Raw genomic sequence first — 17,037 nt, forward strand, 5'->3', positions numbered from 1 at the left:
GAGAAGGATGCATTAAGAGATGCCACCAGGAGGAGCTGGGGCCTTGGTGATTCAAGGTATTCAAGCAACAGAAATTCTGCATCTGTAGAGGGCACTAGTTGGCAGAGAGCACGGAGCAGAGGAAAGTCAGGAGGAAGATGGTGCTCCCAGGCTCCAGGAAGAAAGCAATGCAACAATGGATATTTCTGGATCTGTCTTGCTAGTTCCTAAAGACTTCCCAATTAACGTTCAGATGTATTCTTATAACAGATCCGTGTTTTCCCAAGCAAACTTCAAGTGGTCTCTGACTTCCCTTATGAGACTGAACTCAGGCAGTTGCCTTCCATGTTGCCTCCATAATACTCCAAGGCTTGGCTGAAGACTATCACTGAGGCTAATTTTGGTAGGAAAGGATGGAAATTTAACCAAAACTAGTTTAAATAAAAAGGATAATTATTGGCTTCCTTAGTTGAGAAGTCAGGGAATGAGACTAGTCTTAGCCTAAACTTCATTCAAAGCTCAGATGATACACCTGGGACATTGCTTTTCTTCACATCTTTACCTTGTCAGGTGGTGGCTTCAGTCCCCACATCTCCTTAGGGAAAAGAGTGAGTTTCTTCGGACTCCCAGAGAAATTCTTTATTGCACATCATTGGCTCTAAGTGGGACACATGCTTATCCTGAACAATCTCTGGAGCCAGAGTAATGTGATACAGTGATTGGCTTGGGCCTAGTCATATGCTCCTCTTCTGAGACGCACCCAAAGCACATGGGCATAAAGGAGAGGGTGAGTAATTTTTAGAATATAGGTTGAACTGCTGGAAGAGACACTGCACATAAGGTTGGCTTAAGCAAGACAAGTTTCTTTCTCTCTCACCTGTCTGCAGGTAAGCAGCCTGGGAGCCCAGATTTCTTCCTATCTTGTTTATTCAGTACTCGCAAGTATGGTGTATTTGTGTGGTTTGAGATATTGCACGATCTCTACCACCCAGCCAGTGGAAACAGAAAAGAGAAAAGAGGAGGGCACCCCCCCCCCCACTTCTGGTTAAAGACATCACCTCTCCCCACTTCAGGTCTACTGGTCAGTTGCTTGGCCAAATATAGCTTTTCCCCCTGGATTTCCTGTTGCCAGGTAAAAGGCAGGGATTCTTTAAACAAATGAGGGGATCATGACTACTAGGGGCAGTTAGCAGTCTATATAGCAATCTATTCCTTTAGCCATCCAAATATCAGTGTCCCCCATTCTTCAAAGTTTGGAATGCCCTCTCCTGAGTGCATCCAGGGCAGGCACACAATTCTTAGACTAGCATCTGGGCATGGACTACACAGTGCCAGGTATGGGTATGGTTCATCATAGTGCAGTGTCCTGTAAACTCATATACAAACCGTCCCATCATACCCAATATACAACAGGTAAGAATAGGGTAACACAGTAGGAACCCCTGTCCAGATGAAGGAAAAATGGGAACCCACTGAAGCCACTCGTTGGCTGCTGGGCAGAAATTGGGCAGGGAGTAGAGCAAATTCCTTGAATGACAGCCCTTTCTCTATGACTGTCCCTCTGGGCCCTGGTGGTCCCCTCTTTGTCTACTACCGTCTGTGGCCAAATCCAAAGCTGGCATTGAAGATGTACACCTCTTGGGGCTATTCAGTTATGCAGCCCACTTCCTCCTGGTATGGGTTTGGTGGCAAGAGGTTGGTGGCTGGGTTTTTTTTAATAGTTTTTATTTTAATTCCACTTAGTTAACATACAGTGTTATATTTCGGTGTACAATATAGTAATTCAACAGTTCCATACATTACCCTGTGGAGGTTGGTTGTTTTATGGAGTCAACAATGAAGGCTTTGTACTGGCCAGGCTCATGCTTTCTTTGGTAATACACATCCCTCAAAATCTTAGTTGGCTTTCTGCCTGTTTGCTTCCCGCTGTTCTCATGGGCACACATTTAAGATTTAAGCCTAAAAGCTCTGGTCTTTCGTTTAGCAGACACCTGACCACCTCCCTCTGAACTTGCATCAGCAAAGACGTTCAGCTTAGATTGGAAGGCAACATCCTTGGTCTGGTCTTTGCCGTGGAGCTGGCTGTCATTGTCAGGCTGAGAACTCTTAACTCAAAGTGCTTGACAAAGACTAGTGTCCATAGTCTTGTCTCCTGCTAATGCTACTTCAAAAACATCTTCTATACCTGCTTCAGTTTGGGGTATAGAAGCAGTTGAAGTTTCCAACTGCAGAAAACTTTGAGACTTAGGTTGTGGTCATAGAAAGAGAGCTCCTCCTAGCCCCCCTGCATTCCCTCCCATCTCTGCCAGCATGCTGGCTAGCTCTGGTCAACTTCTTCTGGCTCACGTAGGGCTTTGCTGAGAGTGGCAAGATGCAGGCAGCAGACACAAGTACTGTAAAATATTCCACCGTGTTCTTACAGCTACAGACGACTTTCCAGGGTACGCGAGGAATCAGTTTATCAGCTGCTTCAGCATGTTACAGCAAGGGTTTCCAGCTTTCCAGCCTACAACATCTATGTGTTGAGAACACATTTGAAGTTTTGTTACCTCGTGTACCTCTCTTCCAGGCACAAAATTCTGTCTCAATTAGTATATAAGCTTTCTTTCGGTAGGAGAGCCTCACTCCAAACGGCAGCTTAAAATAGACTACAGGCTAATTTCTCTTTCATGCAAAGCTCGGTCATAAATGGTCCAGGGCTGATAGACAACTGTATAGTTTTGAGATTTAGGCCCTTCTATCCTGTTGTAGTGATGTCTCTGGGGCCTTGCCCTCATCTGAATGGTCCAAACTGGCCTAACCCCAGTTGACTTGACTCCTGAGAACAGAAGTCCTGGCCACCTAGACTGTATCCTCCTGCCACCAGCATCCAGAATACTGTGGCCTTTGACTCTCTTTTTTTCTCTCTTGCAACTGTAAGTCAGAATTAAAACTAGGTTTTCCTTGATGGTTCTTTCTGGGGGATATTACTGCTGGTCACAAATCTTGCATGATGATATTGCCTAGCAATATTGACTTCATGACAACCAGGGGAGAGAGAAAGAACGAAGCACATTCTTGCTGAGGGGCACATCCCTGAAACTTCATGCATCACTTCTGCTAACATCTCACTGGACAGAGCCCAGTCAGTCACACAGCATGCCTTGCTGCACGGTGTCTGACGAATGTGCTCTCCACTCTGGGCGGGCATGTTCCCGGCTAGAGCAGTTCTATGCCTACAGAAGGGGAGAATAAGTACTGGGGGACGACTGGCAGTCTCTGTAGTGGGTGATCCCTTAAATGAAGCGGGGTTGTGGACTGTGGGGAGCTAAAAAGTAACAGATGTCTACCACAGGGCCTCTTCTCTGTGTGCCCCAGCCCCATCTGTCTCCTTTTACCACTCTGATCTAATTGTCTGTGTGTCTATCAAGGCTGTCCCTGAATGCCCCATCACACAGTCTCTGAGGTCAAGGCACCTCTGATACAGCCTGCCTTCCCAGCTCATCATGTAGGACTGGCACTTACTAGGGACTCAGTAAAATGTTTGTGGATGAAACTGAGGTGGTAATTAACAGGTAATAGGTAATAGGTATATCTTGGTAAACTAGTTCCTCCCTCCCTCCCTTACTTTCCCCCCTCCTTCTTCCCTCCCTCCCTTTCTTTCAGCATCTATTATATGACAGGTCCTGGGAAGTCAGTGTCTTTTGTCAGACAAAAAGACACAGTCTTTTCACTCATGGATCTTAAGGGTACAGGAATCTCTCATACTGTAGGGATTTTCTTGTCTGAAAAACAGACACTGTTGAATTTAGTCAACGCTCTCCCTTCCTTAGGCATTGAAGACACACTGACACATTTGGGCTCCCAGTGGCTCCTTTTCTGAGACTCCCAGAGACCCTGCTGCCCGTGGTCATCTGCGCTTTGGGACAGCTCAGTGTCACTTTCCCTGTAGTCTGGCAAGCGCATCTTGCCGGCCCACCACTCTCTGTGACCCTTGAGGGGCTGCCAGTTGTAGGACAGTGCCCCCACTGTCCTGGGAAGAGTGCATGACACAGGCTGGCCAATCAAAGAGCTCTTTCCCTCTGGCCCGGGATTGTCAGGCAGGGTCAGTAAGATTCGGTTTGTGGATCCAGAGATGTGAGGACGTAGATTTGGGGCTGCTGGCTTTCTTGTTTCACAAGAGGAGAGAGTCTATGTAGGAATGAATCTAACCCAGAGTGGGGTGCCTGGGTGGCTCAGTTGGGTGAGTGTCTGACTGATTTCAGCTCGGGTCAAAATCTCGCGGTTCGTGGTTTCGAACCTTGCGTTGGGCTCTGTGCTGGCAGTACAGAGCCTGCTTGGGATTCTCTCTCTCTGCTCCTACCTCGCTCGTGCTGTCTTTCTCTCTCTCTCTAAATAAATAAATAAACTTAAAAAATTTTTAAAAAAGGAATGAATCTAATCCAGAGTGAATCAGGGGGAAGGAGTAGGTGATGGAGGGCCCTGCCCACATCATTTGAGTCTTTGACTTCAGCAATTGCCTGAAGCTGTATTCAAAAAATTCTCTTATTTGCCTAAACTATACAGGATTAGCCCTCTTATCCAGCGTTCAGGTCTAATAAATGATTGGTTCATAGGCAAGTCAGTCAACTTCAAGACACCTGGGAAGCAATCCGATTCAAGAATTTTCTAGATTGTTATGGTTTTCCTCCTGTTCTGTTTCAAGTTGCCCTTCCCACACTCGACTGACAGCAGTTTTTGTGACTCACTTTCCAAAGCATTTAACCTAGTTTTCATAGGAACAGAACTTTCTTCTTCTATGCATAGTCCATCCATTCATGTGCTATTTAATTGAATTAGATTTAATTATTTATGTAATTGCATAATGACAGCATGTACAGTTGGAGTAACTTGGATATGAACTCAGCTGACTCTTGGTAAGCCAACGTCTCCACCACTGATGGCAGAAGGGCCAGCTGGCTCAGCTGTATCCTTCTGGCCACCAGCTTCTAAAATGCTGTGGTCTTCGACTCCGTTTTTCACCCTTACAACTGTGAGTCCTGATTAGAATTTGTTTTTCTTTGATGATTCTTTCTGGGGGATATTAGTGCTAGTCACGAATCTTGCTTGGGCCCCAGTATTGCCTGGCAATCTTCTACTGCTTTCTTTGGCCCACAGAGGCTCGTCCCCTCTCTGCAATCTCTATTTCATACCTCCTCTGCTCTTCTCACCCCTTCCGATCTTCCATCTTCCCCTTTCTGTCTCAGAACAAGAGCTTGCCTGTTCTTTCCCAGAGAAGATGGAAACCATCAAACTTAGATTTCCAAGCCTAGTAACCTACCTAGGTACTACCCCTGTCATTTCTGCTTGCTTTCCGGTTACCTAGAGACCTTATACCAGCAGCGGCTCCCACTCTTTCCACCTCTTCATCTGCTCCCTCTTTATGGCTCCTTTACCATCACCACCTTGCCCCCCCCTCCACTGTCAAGCGTGCTCAGTTTGTTACAACGTGCAGTGGGTCTGTCTGGTGACCTGGACTCCATTGCGCTGTCTGGGGGAAAATATCCTGGTAGGCTGCAGGTACTCCTAGAGATACACTCAGACAGGTATTCCTCTATCGTCCAAGGATAGAAGGCATATGGCCATGGCTCGCCCAAAAGAGCTCCTGCTTCCCTGAGACTTTGAATCTTGAGCTGAGAGGCAAAGGACAAACAACCAGAATCCTTCCTTCTGTGGCGATGACAGGGCAAGACTGTGGCGTGGCTCCTGTTGTTGAGGTCTGGAGTCACTTGGCTCCCATCCTAAAGGACCAAGGCTAGCTCTCCACATTAGATTCCATTCTGAGCTCCCTGCAGTCTCCCAACACCTTCCCTTTGTGTCCAACTTAGCCTGAGTTATTCCGTGTTGCTTGGAATCAAGGAATCCTATTCCATGATGCAGCGTATTAAAAAGCAAACCAGAAAAAAAAACCCCATAACCAAGTCCCCCAAATCTCTCTCATGACCCCATATCCCTTCCCAGGTAATACCTTTCTTTTCTTCTCCCTTTTATGGCTCTGCTGAAAAGAGTTTTCCCCTCTGACTCCTCCCTCAGTGCACTCCTTGGGTTCTGCCTCCAGCACCTTGCTGAAGCTGCTTGCTCTAAGTGCCCCATGTCACAGCAGTGTCCCAGTTTCCCTCTTTCCTTTCTGGCTGCTGCTTCTCAGTTCTTTGCTACCTGGTTACTCATAGCTGGGTCCTAGGTGCTCTTGCTACACTCTTCCTGAAGACCTTACCCACTCCTGTGGCTTCAGGGACCCCTGTGCCCATGATGCCCAGACCTTCTGGGAGACTCCAGTTCCTCATGTGCAACTCGCCTCTCCACCTGGTGTCGCCCATACCCCCACAGAACTCCTGAGTACGCCATACTTGCTTCTTTTCTGCCAGATTCCAAGTCTCAGGAAATGGCACTTGGCCCATGGGGTCCTAAACCAGAGCCTCCCCTCTCTACTAAAGCAGTCAACAAACCCCACTCCTGTTCCACACCATGTAGTCCTGGCTTTTTATCTCCTGAACCTGACACAGGAGGAGCTTGATAAATGTTGACGACAGCAAGAGCATTCTGCAGAATACTTTCACAAACCCTGTCTCTCCCACAACCCTGGGAGGAGGTACAATTACTGTCACTGTGCAGATGAGGAAACCGATGCCCAGAAAGGTGAACAGTTTTGCCTGGGTGTGGGATCGCAGAGCAAGTGAATATGTGGGGGCGGTTAGGATTGCAATTCATGGCTGACTCTCCCTGGGCAGCCACCGCAGCCAGAGAAGCTTCTTGGCCAAGCCACAATTGGGAGAAGAGGACCAGCTGGCCAAGATGCCAAGGCCAGGGTGATTCTCAGAGACCCCGGTGGCAGGTCCAGCCAGGTTGCACCTGCAGATGGACACCCAACTCCGAGCCACCTCCCTGAAACATCCGTCTTGAGGTTCTCAGATGGCTCTCATATAACCAGGGAGCAGGAAGTCCCAGGGACTGGCACCAATTCTCAGTGTAACCCCAGGCAGCTCATCCCTTCTTGGGGCTCAGCTTATTTCCCTAAATGGGGAATATGAGTAAGATTCCTGAGATATGAAAGGAGGTGCCCTAATTGCTAGGCGGGAGCAGGAGCGGGTTGGTGACCTCACCAAACAAATCTCCCATTTGCCTCCTTTGGGCAAGATCCCTCTGCCCATCTGTGTGTGGTGGGAGGACAGGGCCTGGGGCCTCCACTTGGACATTCCTGTTACCCCTCAGTGCTTACTGCCCCCTCCATAGCTCTGTGCGAGACTCTGGGTCAATGCTCTAAGACCCCACTGGAAAGGGGAGCTTAGGGCAGTCTGAGTCTTCCTGAGCAGAATGTCACCGACTCCACCAGTGAGTGAGCCCTGACTGGAAGCTGTAACTGACCGTGGTGAGAGGAGCAGAGGAGGTAGGGCCAAGGCTTCCAGCCAGGCCCTAAGCAGCAGGATTCCAGGTCAGAGAGGAGGAGCCTGGGGAGGCAAGGATGCTTGCGTTAAAAGCCAGGTGGAAAAGTGTGAGGGTATGACCTGTGGGCCCAAAGGCTGTGTGTGACAGGGTGGTATCATTGTCTCCTTTGGTCCATGAAATAATCTGATGAGGGGCAGTTCAGAACTACAGACAGGGATACTGAGGCTGGGAGGGGTCCTGCATGCAGGGAATATACCCGGGGTGGCGTGGGGTGGGGGCAGCTGGGTGTGAGGTACCAGCCACACCTGTTGCATAGAGCTGCACACCCCTGTTCTGGACTAGGTGCCAGGCTAGGGGCTGGGGGAAGGGTAGTGAATGGTGCACCTTCCTGCCTCGGCTTTCTACTCTCCACCTCAATCCAGGGGCTGAGGGGCTTTCTGCTGACCCTCTCCTGATGCTCTGGCCTCAGAACAGGGCTGGGAGAGGCTGGAAAGGTGAGGCTGGGGTCCGGGGTCTTCCCAAACTGGAGGGGGAGCAGAGAGGCATTGGCTTCTGGGGGCAATGGACCAAAGGGATGCAGACCCCCTCAGCAAGAGGTTGGGCAAGCAAATCAGGGGTTCCTGGAGTTGGATACAACATTGGGACCCAATTCTCAGAGACTGGGTCCCTGAGACAGGTCACACTCTTCTTACTGTGTGGCTCTGGGGGTGGGTGGCAGGAACCGCTCAAGAGCAGAAGGTGTCATGGGCAGGCCTGTGTGGGGGGCTACCTGTTGTGAGTCTGTGAACCCCAAGCTCGGCCAGATACTGGGGGACATAGAGGGAACGGAGGCAAAACCAGGTGTTCCCAGGGCCTGGATGCTTTCTGGAGCGGGGCAGAGAGGCTGGGAGGGAGGGAGGGAGGGAGGGACGGTGGGAGGGCATACTGCCAGCTAGAGGAAGCTGCAAGATGGGGTGTGGGCTTGGGTGGGGTTGACTCACCTTCTCACTCACGGTCATTGCACCTGCCAGCTGTTGGGGTCCATGGCGGCCGGGCTGGCGACTGAATGCCTGGAGTGAGGTTGGGTTGGGGGGCAAAGGTGGGGATGGGGACACGGGCGGGGAGAAAAGGGTGGGAAAATACAGGCTTTGGGGACGGGGCCAGGGACGCAATCCTGGAAATGGAGTCTACCAGGCTGGGCTTCTGGGAGCTGGGCAGAGGGCTCTGGGGACAAGGCTAGCTGCGTGGAGGGGCCGTGCAGGCGGAGCTCAAAAGACCGGGGTCAGTCTTGGAGTCCGCGAATGTGGATCTGGGAGGATGGGACCGTGGAGTTCAGTCTTGGAGAACGGGGTGCATAGCGGCGGCACTATGGGGGACCCGGCTTGGTATCCGAGGGTGGGTGGCCCTGGAGCAATGGGGCCTCGAAGGTGGGGTCAGAGGCCGGAAACTTGTGAAGGGCGGGGCCAGGATGACGAAGGACACGGGGCTGGGCCGTGAGGAAGGGGGTCGACGGAGGACCTGTGGACTTCGGTGAGGGGTGTGGTGAAGGTAAACAGAGATCGAGGGGGCGAGGCAATGAGGAAGTGTACTTGGGGGCTGGGTCGGGGGCTGGAAGGCTGTGGGGAGCCAAGGCTGTAAGACTCGCGGGGTGGGGGCAGGTCGGGAAGATGGGTATCTTGGGGGGTTTTTGGGCAGCCCGGTGAAACAAGGGATCGTGGTGGGGGCGGGGCCGCAGAGACGGGACAGTGGGGACATGTCCTGAGCACGGGAGGGAGGACCGGGGGCTCGTGGACAGAGGGGTGGGGCTCCGGCGCAGTGGGCTAGGGGCAGTGCGGGGAGCGGAGGGGCCGTGGGGGCGGGGTGGATCGTGTCCGGGGGCGTGGCCGCGGGCAGGGGGCGGGGCCGGGACGCCTACGCGGGCGTTGAAGCGCGGGGGCGGGCCCAGGTGAGCAGGACCGCCGCCCCCCCCATCCGCCCCTCCTCCCGGGTCCCCTAGCCGCCCCCGGGCGCCACCCCGACGCTGGTTCCGCGGGCCAGGCGGGCGGCGGCGGGTGGCGTCTTCGGCCCGGGCCGGGTCCGGCTCCGGCTCCATCTTGGGCCGCTGCGCCGGGCACCTGTGGCGGCCGCAGGAGCAGCGCTTCCGCGGGCCTGCGCGGCTCCGGGCGGGCGAGTGGGTGAGAGGCCGGCTGTGTGCGTGCCCGCGGTGGGGGGTAGGGGAGGGTGGTGGGATGGGCGGCGCCTTCCTTTCCTGCGCCCCAGAACCCCACTCCTCACCTCGTCGTGCACTCAGACCCTCCGCATCCCAGGCCCCGCCTAGTGCTCAGCGCCCCCCATGGCCGCGTCCCTCCTCTTATCTCTCCTCTCATTGCCTATCCCATCCCCTCTTCCACGTCTCGTCTGCCCATCCTCCCATTTCCAGTCCTCTGCCTAGGACCCCGTCGTCTTCTGCCTCCACCCCCGCTGCTGTCGCCGTCCCCTCCCATTCCTCCTCCCTTTTCCACCCCCACCCCTCTCTCCACCCTTCCCTGCTGTCCCCAGCCCCAGACCTCCCTTCCCTCTCCTTCCTTCTGCCCTCCATCCCTACCCCATTGCCCCACAGCCTCATCTTCCCTCAGTCATTGCCTTAGCTCCTGGGAAGATCTGTAGCCTAGTTTGGGGGATTGTGTTGAGGACCTTCTCCCCGAGTCGGGTGGGCTTGGTGTGGAGGGGCGGGGAAGGGAACCCTGTCCTGGGAGAGTGTATGGTGTGGTGTGTTCAGGCCTTTGGCCCCACAGCCAGAGGCGGCCTGCACGGTTGGCGTGCAGCCGTGGAGATGCTGTTTCCTGCCGGCTCCCACAGTAAACGGGCCTGTGCGTCGGCCTCTGATGTGGCCACGGGTGGGGCTCCGGCCCATGCTAGTGCATGGGTGCACGGGTGCCTGGGAGCATGCAGGTAGGGAGACACTAGCTTCCCCGGGCTGCCTTTGTTTTGGGGCACCTGGGCCTGGAGGCTTACCTTCTCCACCCCAGACACCACTTGGGAAGTGTGGGCAAATCCTCCTCAGGGGAGAAAGGTCTGGGGCTGGTGGGGGCCTTGGCCTCTCTCTAGTGAGCAGAGCGGGGTCCTTTGGGCCTTTGCCTCACAGTTATCCCAGAACCCTTTACTGGCACAACTTGTGACCTGGGCATTTTGTACTTAAGGCCCCTTCGTCTTCTCTGTGGTGAGCAGGTTTTGTCCCCTTCAAACAGTCCTACTTGGTAGCTCAGGAATGCTTCTTGCTGCATTGCCCAACTTTGGCCTTGAGTGGTCCCGTCAGGCCCCCTTTTGCCGCTGGGATGGACCAGACCACCTGCTGGAGGTTGCCATGCCCCCACTATCCAATGAGGATTTTGTGTGGTGCCCTACCTGGTCCCTGAGGGTTAAAGTCCATATTTTAACATTGGAGCCGTTTTCCCCTCCTGACCACCTGGATTTGCTTTTCCGGTTTTGGTTTTGCTGGAAGCAGAAGTCATCATCCAAATGCCTGTCGCTTAACAAGAGATGTATATGGATGCCACAGTGTGGTCTGAGACAAGGCCTGCTTGCAGTGGCTTTGGTGGTCCCCCTGGGCACACCCTAAAAGGCCTGGGTGATATGGTGGGAGCTAGAATCTCTGACCAAGTCAACCTAACAGTTTCTTTGGTTGGGCCAGTTTGAAAGTTTCTGCAGAACTGGGAGGTTTTACTCAAAATAACATTGGTTGATTGCTGCTTGTGAAACTGGCTGTTCTTCCATTTACTGACCAGCAGAACTGAGGCACCAGGAGAGTCCTGTATTGGCCACAAGGCACGGCCACATTGCAACTTTGGCATCAAATGGGGCAGGAGAGAGAACAATAAGGTGTCAAAGAACACCAGGGGTCTTGGCTACCTCCACGTACCTGTCATTTATCTGGTGCTAAAACATCTTCCTAGGGTCTCTTTGGGGTGAACCCAGAGCCTTTTAGATGATTTGTAAGGCAGGTGGGCATGCCACTCAAGCCAGCTGGAAGGCAGACTCCACACTTGTGTGTGTCCATATGTGTGTGTCTGCGTGCACGCATGTGTAAGCATGTGCATGTGTATCCTCCCAAAGTAAGGCTTGGGAAGCTTCGTATGGTGATGGAGACCTGGGGACACGGGTGGTGACTGGGTTCTAGGATGAGACGAAGACAGGAAGGGTTGGGAAGCAAGACTGGGCTAACCTGTTGGGTGTCTCAGTGGCTTCCTAAAAAGGCCTTTCTGTCCACCAGTACTAGTCTCTGTGATACCTTGAGCACAGGCCACTCCTGATGGGAGGAGGAAAGAGAAGGTTATTATTAGCAATTGCTGTTCCATCATATTAGGATTCACAGCAACCTTGCAGTGGAGACTTACTTCCGTTCTGTAGACTGGGGAACTGAGGCTCAGGGAGGGTGGTGTGCACCTGCGGGTGCTTTCACAGGAAGGGGAAGAGTCAGCGTTAGAAGCAGACCCCTGTCCCTCCTGCTTACTAACAACTCCCAAGGTCATTTGGTCAGCTCCCCTCACTCCCTGGAGGCCCCTGTTCTTAGTGATAGGGGGTGTGGGAAACCTCCTTTCCCTGGGATGACTTGAGTGGCGTTCCTCAGAGTACTTCCCTTCTTCAGAGCTGGGAAGGCCAGATGGTAGGAGAAATATCCTGTTGGGGTTCAGCTGTGGGCTCTCTGAAATTTCTGAGCTGCTCTGGGCCTCAGATTTGTCACCTGCCACTTGTGGAGGTGAGGTGAGGAGGGGAAGCCACAGATACCCACCCAACTGGGGTCTCTGTGATCACTGCTCTCTCTGGGTCATGGCTAGTCCTGGTCACTGGACAGCCATCTGGTGAGGCAGGGACAGTGGGACCCTTGTCACTGGTGGCTTCTCACTAGCCCCTGGGGGGGGTCTGAGGGCACCCCCAGCCTCATCCCACCTGTTTCCTCAGGGCAGGGGGCAGGGCCTGGCCTGGCTCTTTATGGCCCTGCTCCCTAGGAGGGTTTGGGGTAGGTGGGGTTCAGCCAGCGGCTGTGTAGGCTGTCCAGATAGGGCTTTCTTGGTGTTCTTGGACCTGTAGCTGGGTGCTTGTCGCCTGCCTGGAGCTGCTGGTGACCACAGCTTTCCCAGCTAGCAGGTATATCCCCTGCTCTCCTGACTCCAGGTGGGTGGGGGTCCAGGCTTTGTTCCCACTCATTCAGTCATGGACTGAGTCGGGACTCAGCCAGTCCCACTGGCATGTCATGGAAGCCACTGCAAGTGCCAGATGCTGTGTTGGGTGCTGGGGCTTCAGCTGAGTCAGGGCAACAGACAAGTAAAAAGATGGCCACAGTGCAGGTCTGCACAGTGCTCAGAGTGGGCACAGAGAACCTCAGGCACTCCTGGGTTTGCTTCCTGACTTAGCACTCACTGTGCCTATGGGCAAGTCAGTAAACCTCTCTAAGCTTTGGCCTCTTCATCTGTAGAATGGGGTTGATGTATCTCATGAGCCTGCTCTGACACTTAAATGAGACAGTGTGTCAAAGGATGTGGCACATGCCTGGCACAAGGTGAGTAGGTACTGGGAGCTGTTATTATCATCACTGTGATGGTTAATGGCTTTGTTGCCCTTTATACATCCATCTTAGAGCTCCTTGAGAATAGGGACTGGGTTCTAGTCCTCTCTTGGCTACTCATCCTTTTCTTGGCTGTTCCAGGGACCAGTCTGGCTTCAGCCCCAAGGAGCAGCAGGGATGGGACACCCCTGTCCAGGCAGGAGCTGTGTCTAGAGCTGCACGGTCCAGTATGGTAGTCATTAGGCACATGTGGCCATTTCCATTTAAATTGCTTCAATTTAAGTAAAATTAGAAAGCCAGTTTCTCAGTCACACTTGCCGTCTGTCAGGTGCTCAGTAGCCACATGTGGCCAGTGCTGATCTAATCGGACAGTGCAGATCTTTCCATCGGCCCAGAAGCTGTGCTGAACTGGACTCCACAGCAGGCCTCGAGCTCTCAGGGGACTGCAGCTCCAGAAGCATCCTCACTGTTGGCTTGAATAGCCAGCAGCTGTCTCCTGAGTGCTGGGGCAGAAGAAGTTTGTCATTATACAGAAACGGAGTTTCCGAGAGCCCTTTCCGAATTCCCTTTCAGGTGGCCTTGCTCCCCTGGTCAAGGTGGCTTGTTTCCTGGCGGTTCTTATCAGCCCCGGGGGTGGAAGGGCAGGACCGGGATTGCCCAAACTGCGGCTGTTGCTTCTTCCCCCCCCCCCTGTTTCTGCAGCTGGTCCTGCCTGGCAGGGAGTCTCTGGGAGATATTCCTCATTCACAGCTTCAGCCAGGGCCAGGCTGGCCCACATGCCCTGACCCCACTTCCTCCCTGTCGGGCCCTGCCCGGCTTTCAGCCCCCTGCTCCCCTCATGTGCCTCCTGCCTTCTGCTCATCCTGTTCCTCCTCTCCCGGCACCTCTCCTTCCTCTCTCTCCAGGCCCGACCTCCAGGAGGCCTTTCCTGATCCGTCACACAAAGTGAGCTCTCCTGGAAATGCCCTTTCTCAGACCCCGTTTTTGGTGCTCAGCACTTTCCTCTGTGGGTTTACTCTTATATTCTCTTGTTCTCTCGGCCAGGCACGTGGCAGACATTCTCTGAGGGCCAGCTGTGTGCCAGGGCAGCGCTAGGTGCTGGACAGATAGAGGGGGACAGGGTGCAGGCCTGCTTTGACAGCTTCGGATTGGTGGGGTGGCCAGGTTATTGCATCCAGGCAAGACAGTGCTCAACCAGAGATGGAGCCGGCCCAGCCTGGGAGAGCTTCTCTGGGAGGAGGTGCTGATGTTGAAGGGCCAGAGTCAGTGAGCAGGTCCAGAGGGGTCTGTGTGGCTGGGAAGAGACAGGAAAGGCAGGGAAGGAGGGAGGCAAGGTGGGTGCAAGCACACTTGGCAAGAGGGCATTTAAATTTGATGGAGGGCGTTTCCGATTGGTGATATTAGACCACATTCTTGGAGGCACAGGATCTTAGTTCCATGTCCCCTAACTCCAGGGCCAGGCATGCATTGTGTGCTCTGAAGATGGCTGTGGAATGAGTGAGCATTTGCCTAGTGTCCTGTGTGTAAAGGGCTGGTGCGTGGGGTCTCTCCCTACCCTGGAGCCAGACAAGGGAGTCAGAAAACCCCTTCCCCTTCACAGCTGCCAAGACTGAGTCCCAGAGACATGATCGCCCAACCAGGCTAGGCCTGAGAGGGTGGGGAGGGGGCCAGGGGAGAACCCAGGGCGTGTCCTCTGTGTGCCCTCTATTCATTGTTCATTTATCTCACAAACCTCTTTTGAACGACAACTCTGTACCCGGGAGGCCCCAGTCCAAAGCAAGATGGATACGGACAGTTCTGGGAGGAACCCAGCTCGTATTTGCCAGTCAAGCTTTACTGGTTATTAAAATACTGCGATACTCCTGTGCTGGTTGACTAAGAGTTATTGTCCCAAAGCGCCCGCCCCCAGTGTCCTGGCAGCCTTGGCCTCTCCCCTGGATTCTCCTCCCTCCACATAATCCAGGACCCTACCCTAGGGCTGGTTCTAATCACTTGGTACCGGTTATTAGATATTTGCAGTGTCATATTGTGTATGATGTGTGATAATCTTGATTTGGAGTGTCTGGTGTCCTGTCACTGTTTGGCTCCTGGCTCCGAGCCATCATCCAGGCTAGCGCTGAAGCTATGCCCTGCTGTGTGCCTTGTACCGTGTGAGCCCAGAGCGGAGTCCACTCAACTCCCTTCCCTCCCTCTCTCTCCTGCAGGCATCATGAGCACCAGCCGCCCTGGCCAGGGTGCCCGGCCACCCCAGAGTCCCTGCCCGCAGCCCCTGTCCCGGAGCTCTTCCAGCCTGTTGGAAGGCCAGGGGCAGAGACCAGAGCTCCGCAAGAGTGCCAGCAGCACTGTATGGCAGGCCCAGCCAGGCGAGGCCAGCGCCAGTCCACAGGTCCCGGAGGAAGAGGAGCACCACGCTGAGAGCACGGAGCAGACGCAGGCCTCCAGCCCCCGGCCCCGGCCCCGTGCTGTGGGCCACTGGCGGAGCAGCACTGTGGGCAATGTGTCTACCGTGGGTGGTGGTGACCTGGGTCGCCTGAGGGCCCCCGGTGCTGCTGCCATGCAGAGGAGCCACTCGGACCTGGTGCGCAGCACCCAGACCCGGGGCCACAGTGGTGCCCATAAAGCCAGCCTCAGCTGCTCGGCCCTTGGCAGCTCACCGGTCCACAGGGCTCAGCTGCAGCCCAGTAGTACTTCTGGCCAGGGAGGCCGGGCCCCTGCAGGCCTAGAGAGGGACCTGGCTCCAGAGGAAGGGACTTCGAACTCAGCCTGGACACTGGGAGACAGTCAGGTGTGGGTGACGCCACTAGACCTGGGAGGGACAACCACCCACAGCAGCAGCCCCCAGGCTGGGCCCAAAGCCACTGGGCAGCCAGCCACGACCTCCTGCCATGCCCTGTCCCCAGCAACTCTCCTCTGCAATATGAGAGAGGTGGGGACCGGTGGCTGCTGTCATGCCCTGCCAGCCCCGGGGATCCTGACCTTTCCCAAACTAGTGGCATCGGTAAGTGAGTCTGGGCTGCAGGCTCAGCATGCGGTGAGGTTCCAGTGCAGGTTGCCTGGGGGGCTCCCTGGGCATTCCCACTGCTGTGCCCACCATTGGGGTCCCACCGGGTTGGTCACGGAGCCTGGTACCAGGACCAAGGATGTATGGACCATGACCTCAGCCAGTGACTTGGCCCCTGTGTTGGCATCCTCTCTGTCAGCCCAGGATGCTGGTGTACAGGCAGCCCCCATGGCGGTTTGCAAGGCTGTGGCCACCAGCCCACCCCTGGAAGCCCCCGTGGCCCTGCACACATTCCCGGAGGTAACTCTGGGGTCTGACCTGGAGGAGGCACCATCCCCTGTGCGGGATGTGCGATGGGATGCTGAGGGCATGACCTGGGAGGTGTATGGAGCTGCAGTGGACCCTGAGGTACTTGGCGTGGCCATCCAGAAGCATCTGGAGATGCAGTTTGAGCAGCTGCAGCGGGCACCCACCAGCGAGGACAGCCTGTCTGCGGAGGGCCGGAGGGGGCCTCTGCGTGCTGTCATGCAGTCCTTGAGGCGCCCCAGCTGCTGCGGCTGCTCCAGTGCAGCTCCCGAGTGAGGAGCTGTGGCCCTCAGAGCTATCCTGGGCCCGTGGACTCAGCCCCAGGCCAGGGACAGTGGGGGCCCCGGGCTCCTTGGACCTCCTGGCAGCCGTGGATGTGTCTCTGCTGTTGGCTGACCGCAGGGCACAGGACTGCAGCCTGGGGACTTCCTGCTCCTTGCAGCTGGGCTGGTTTTTAAGGGCTTCATTCCTGAGAGCCACATCCCTGCACGTCCAGGCTCTGAACTTTGGGACAGACTTTCAGCACTGTGCATAAGGGAGATCCTGATTTTTCTGTAAAAATTCTCGATGTTCTGTTTAGTGTCTCCTCAGAACTCTTCCATGATTTCCCCTGGGACTCTTGGTGGCTGTATTTTAAAGCAGGGCTCAGATACAACCAATTCCTGACATGAAAGTTGGGGCCCCACGTGACACAGGGACTGGCTGGGTCTTTGGGGATGGCCACCGACACTGTTTAAGACCTCCTATGTGCCGCACACTATGCTTGTCACCTTCCCTTGTTGAGTCTTTGCCTCTTTGCCCTGATTTATGGGTGAAACCACAGGCATTT

The 17,037-nt window shown here is 54.5% G+C and overlaps 1 protein-coding gene across 3 annotated transcripts; it reads left to right on the forward strand.

The window, feature by feature from the left end:
- The first annotated feature begins 765 nt into the window (after nt 1-765).
- On the forward strand, nt 766-16,824 carry GPRIN2 (G protein regulated inducer of neurite outgrowth 2). 3 transcript variants are annotated; one of them, XM_086680202.1, is made up of 2 exons: nt 766-866; nt 15,106-16,824. In XM_086680202.1, the coding sequence occupies exon 2, from the start codon at nt 15,111-15,113 to the stop codon at nt 16,482-16,484; it is 1,374 nt and encodes a 457-aa protein (XP_086536328.1). In that variant the 5' UTR covers nt 766-866; nt 15,106-15,110; the 3' UTR covers nt 16,485-16,824. The 3 variants fall into 3 exon arrangements, with proteins under 3 accessions (XP_086536328.1, XP_086536327.1, XP_086536329.1); XM_086680201.1 differs by lacking the exon at nt 766-866 and adding an exon at nt 9,332-9,533; XM_086680203.1 differs by lacking the exon at nt 766-866 and adding an exon at nt 9,350-9,549.
- Nucleotides 16,825-17,037: the final 213 nt, after the last annotated feature.

The sequence above is a fragment of the Puma concolor genome, chromosome D2, assembly GCF_028749965.1.
Source record: "Puma concolor isolate L17-30 chromosome D2, mPumCon1.1.hap2, whole genome shotgun sequence".
Lineage (NCBI taxonomy): Eukaryota > Metazoa > Chordata > Mammalia > Carnivora > Felidae > Puma > Puma concolor.

Coding starts and splice junctions, on each gene's coding strand:
- GPRIN2 (XM_086680202.1), top strand. CDS start 15,111: ATGAGCACCAGCCGCCCTGGCCAGGGTGCCCGGCCACCCCAGAGTCCC.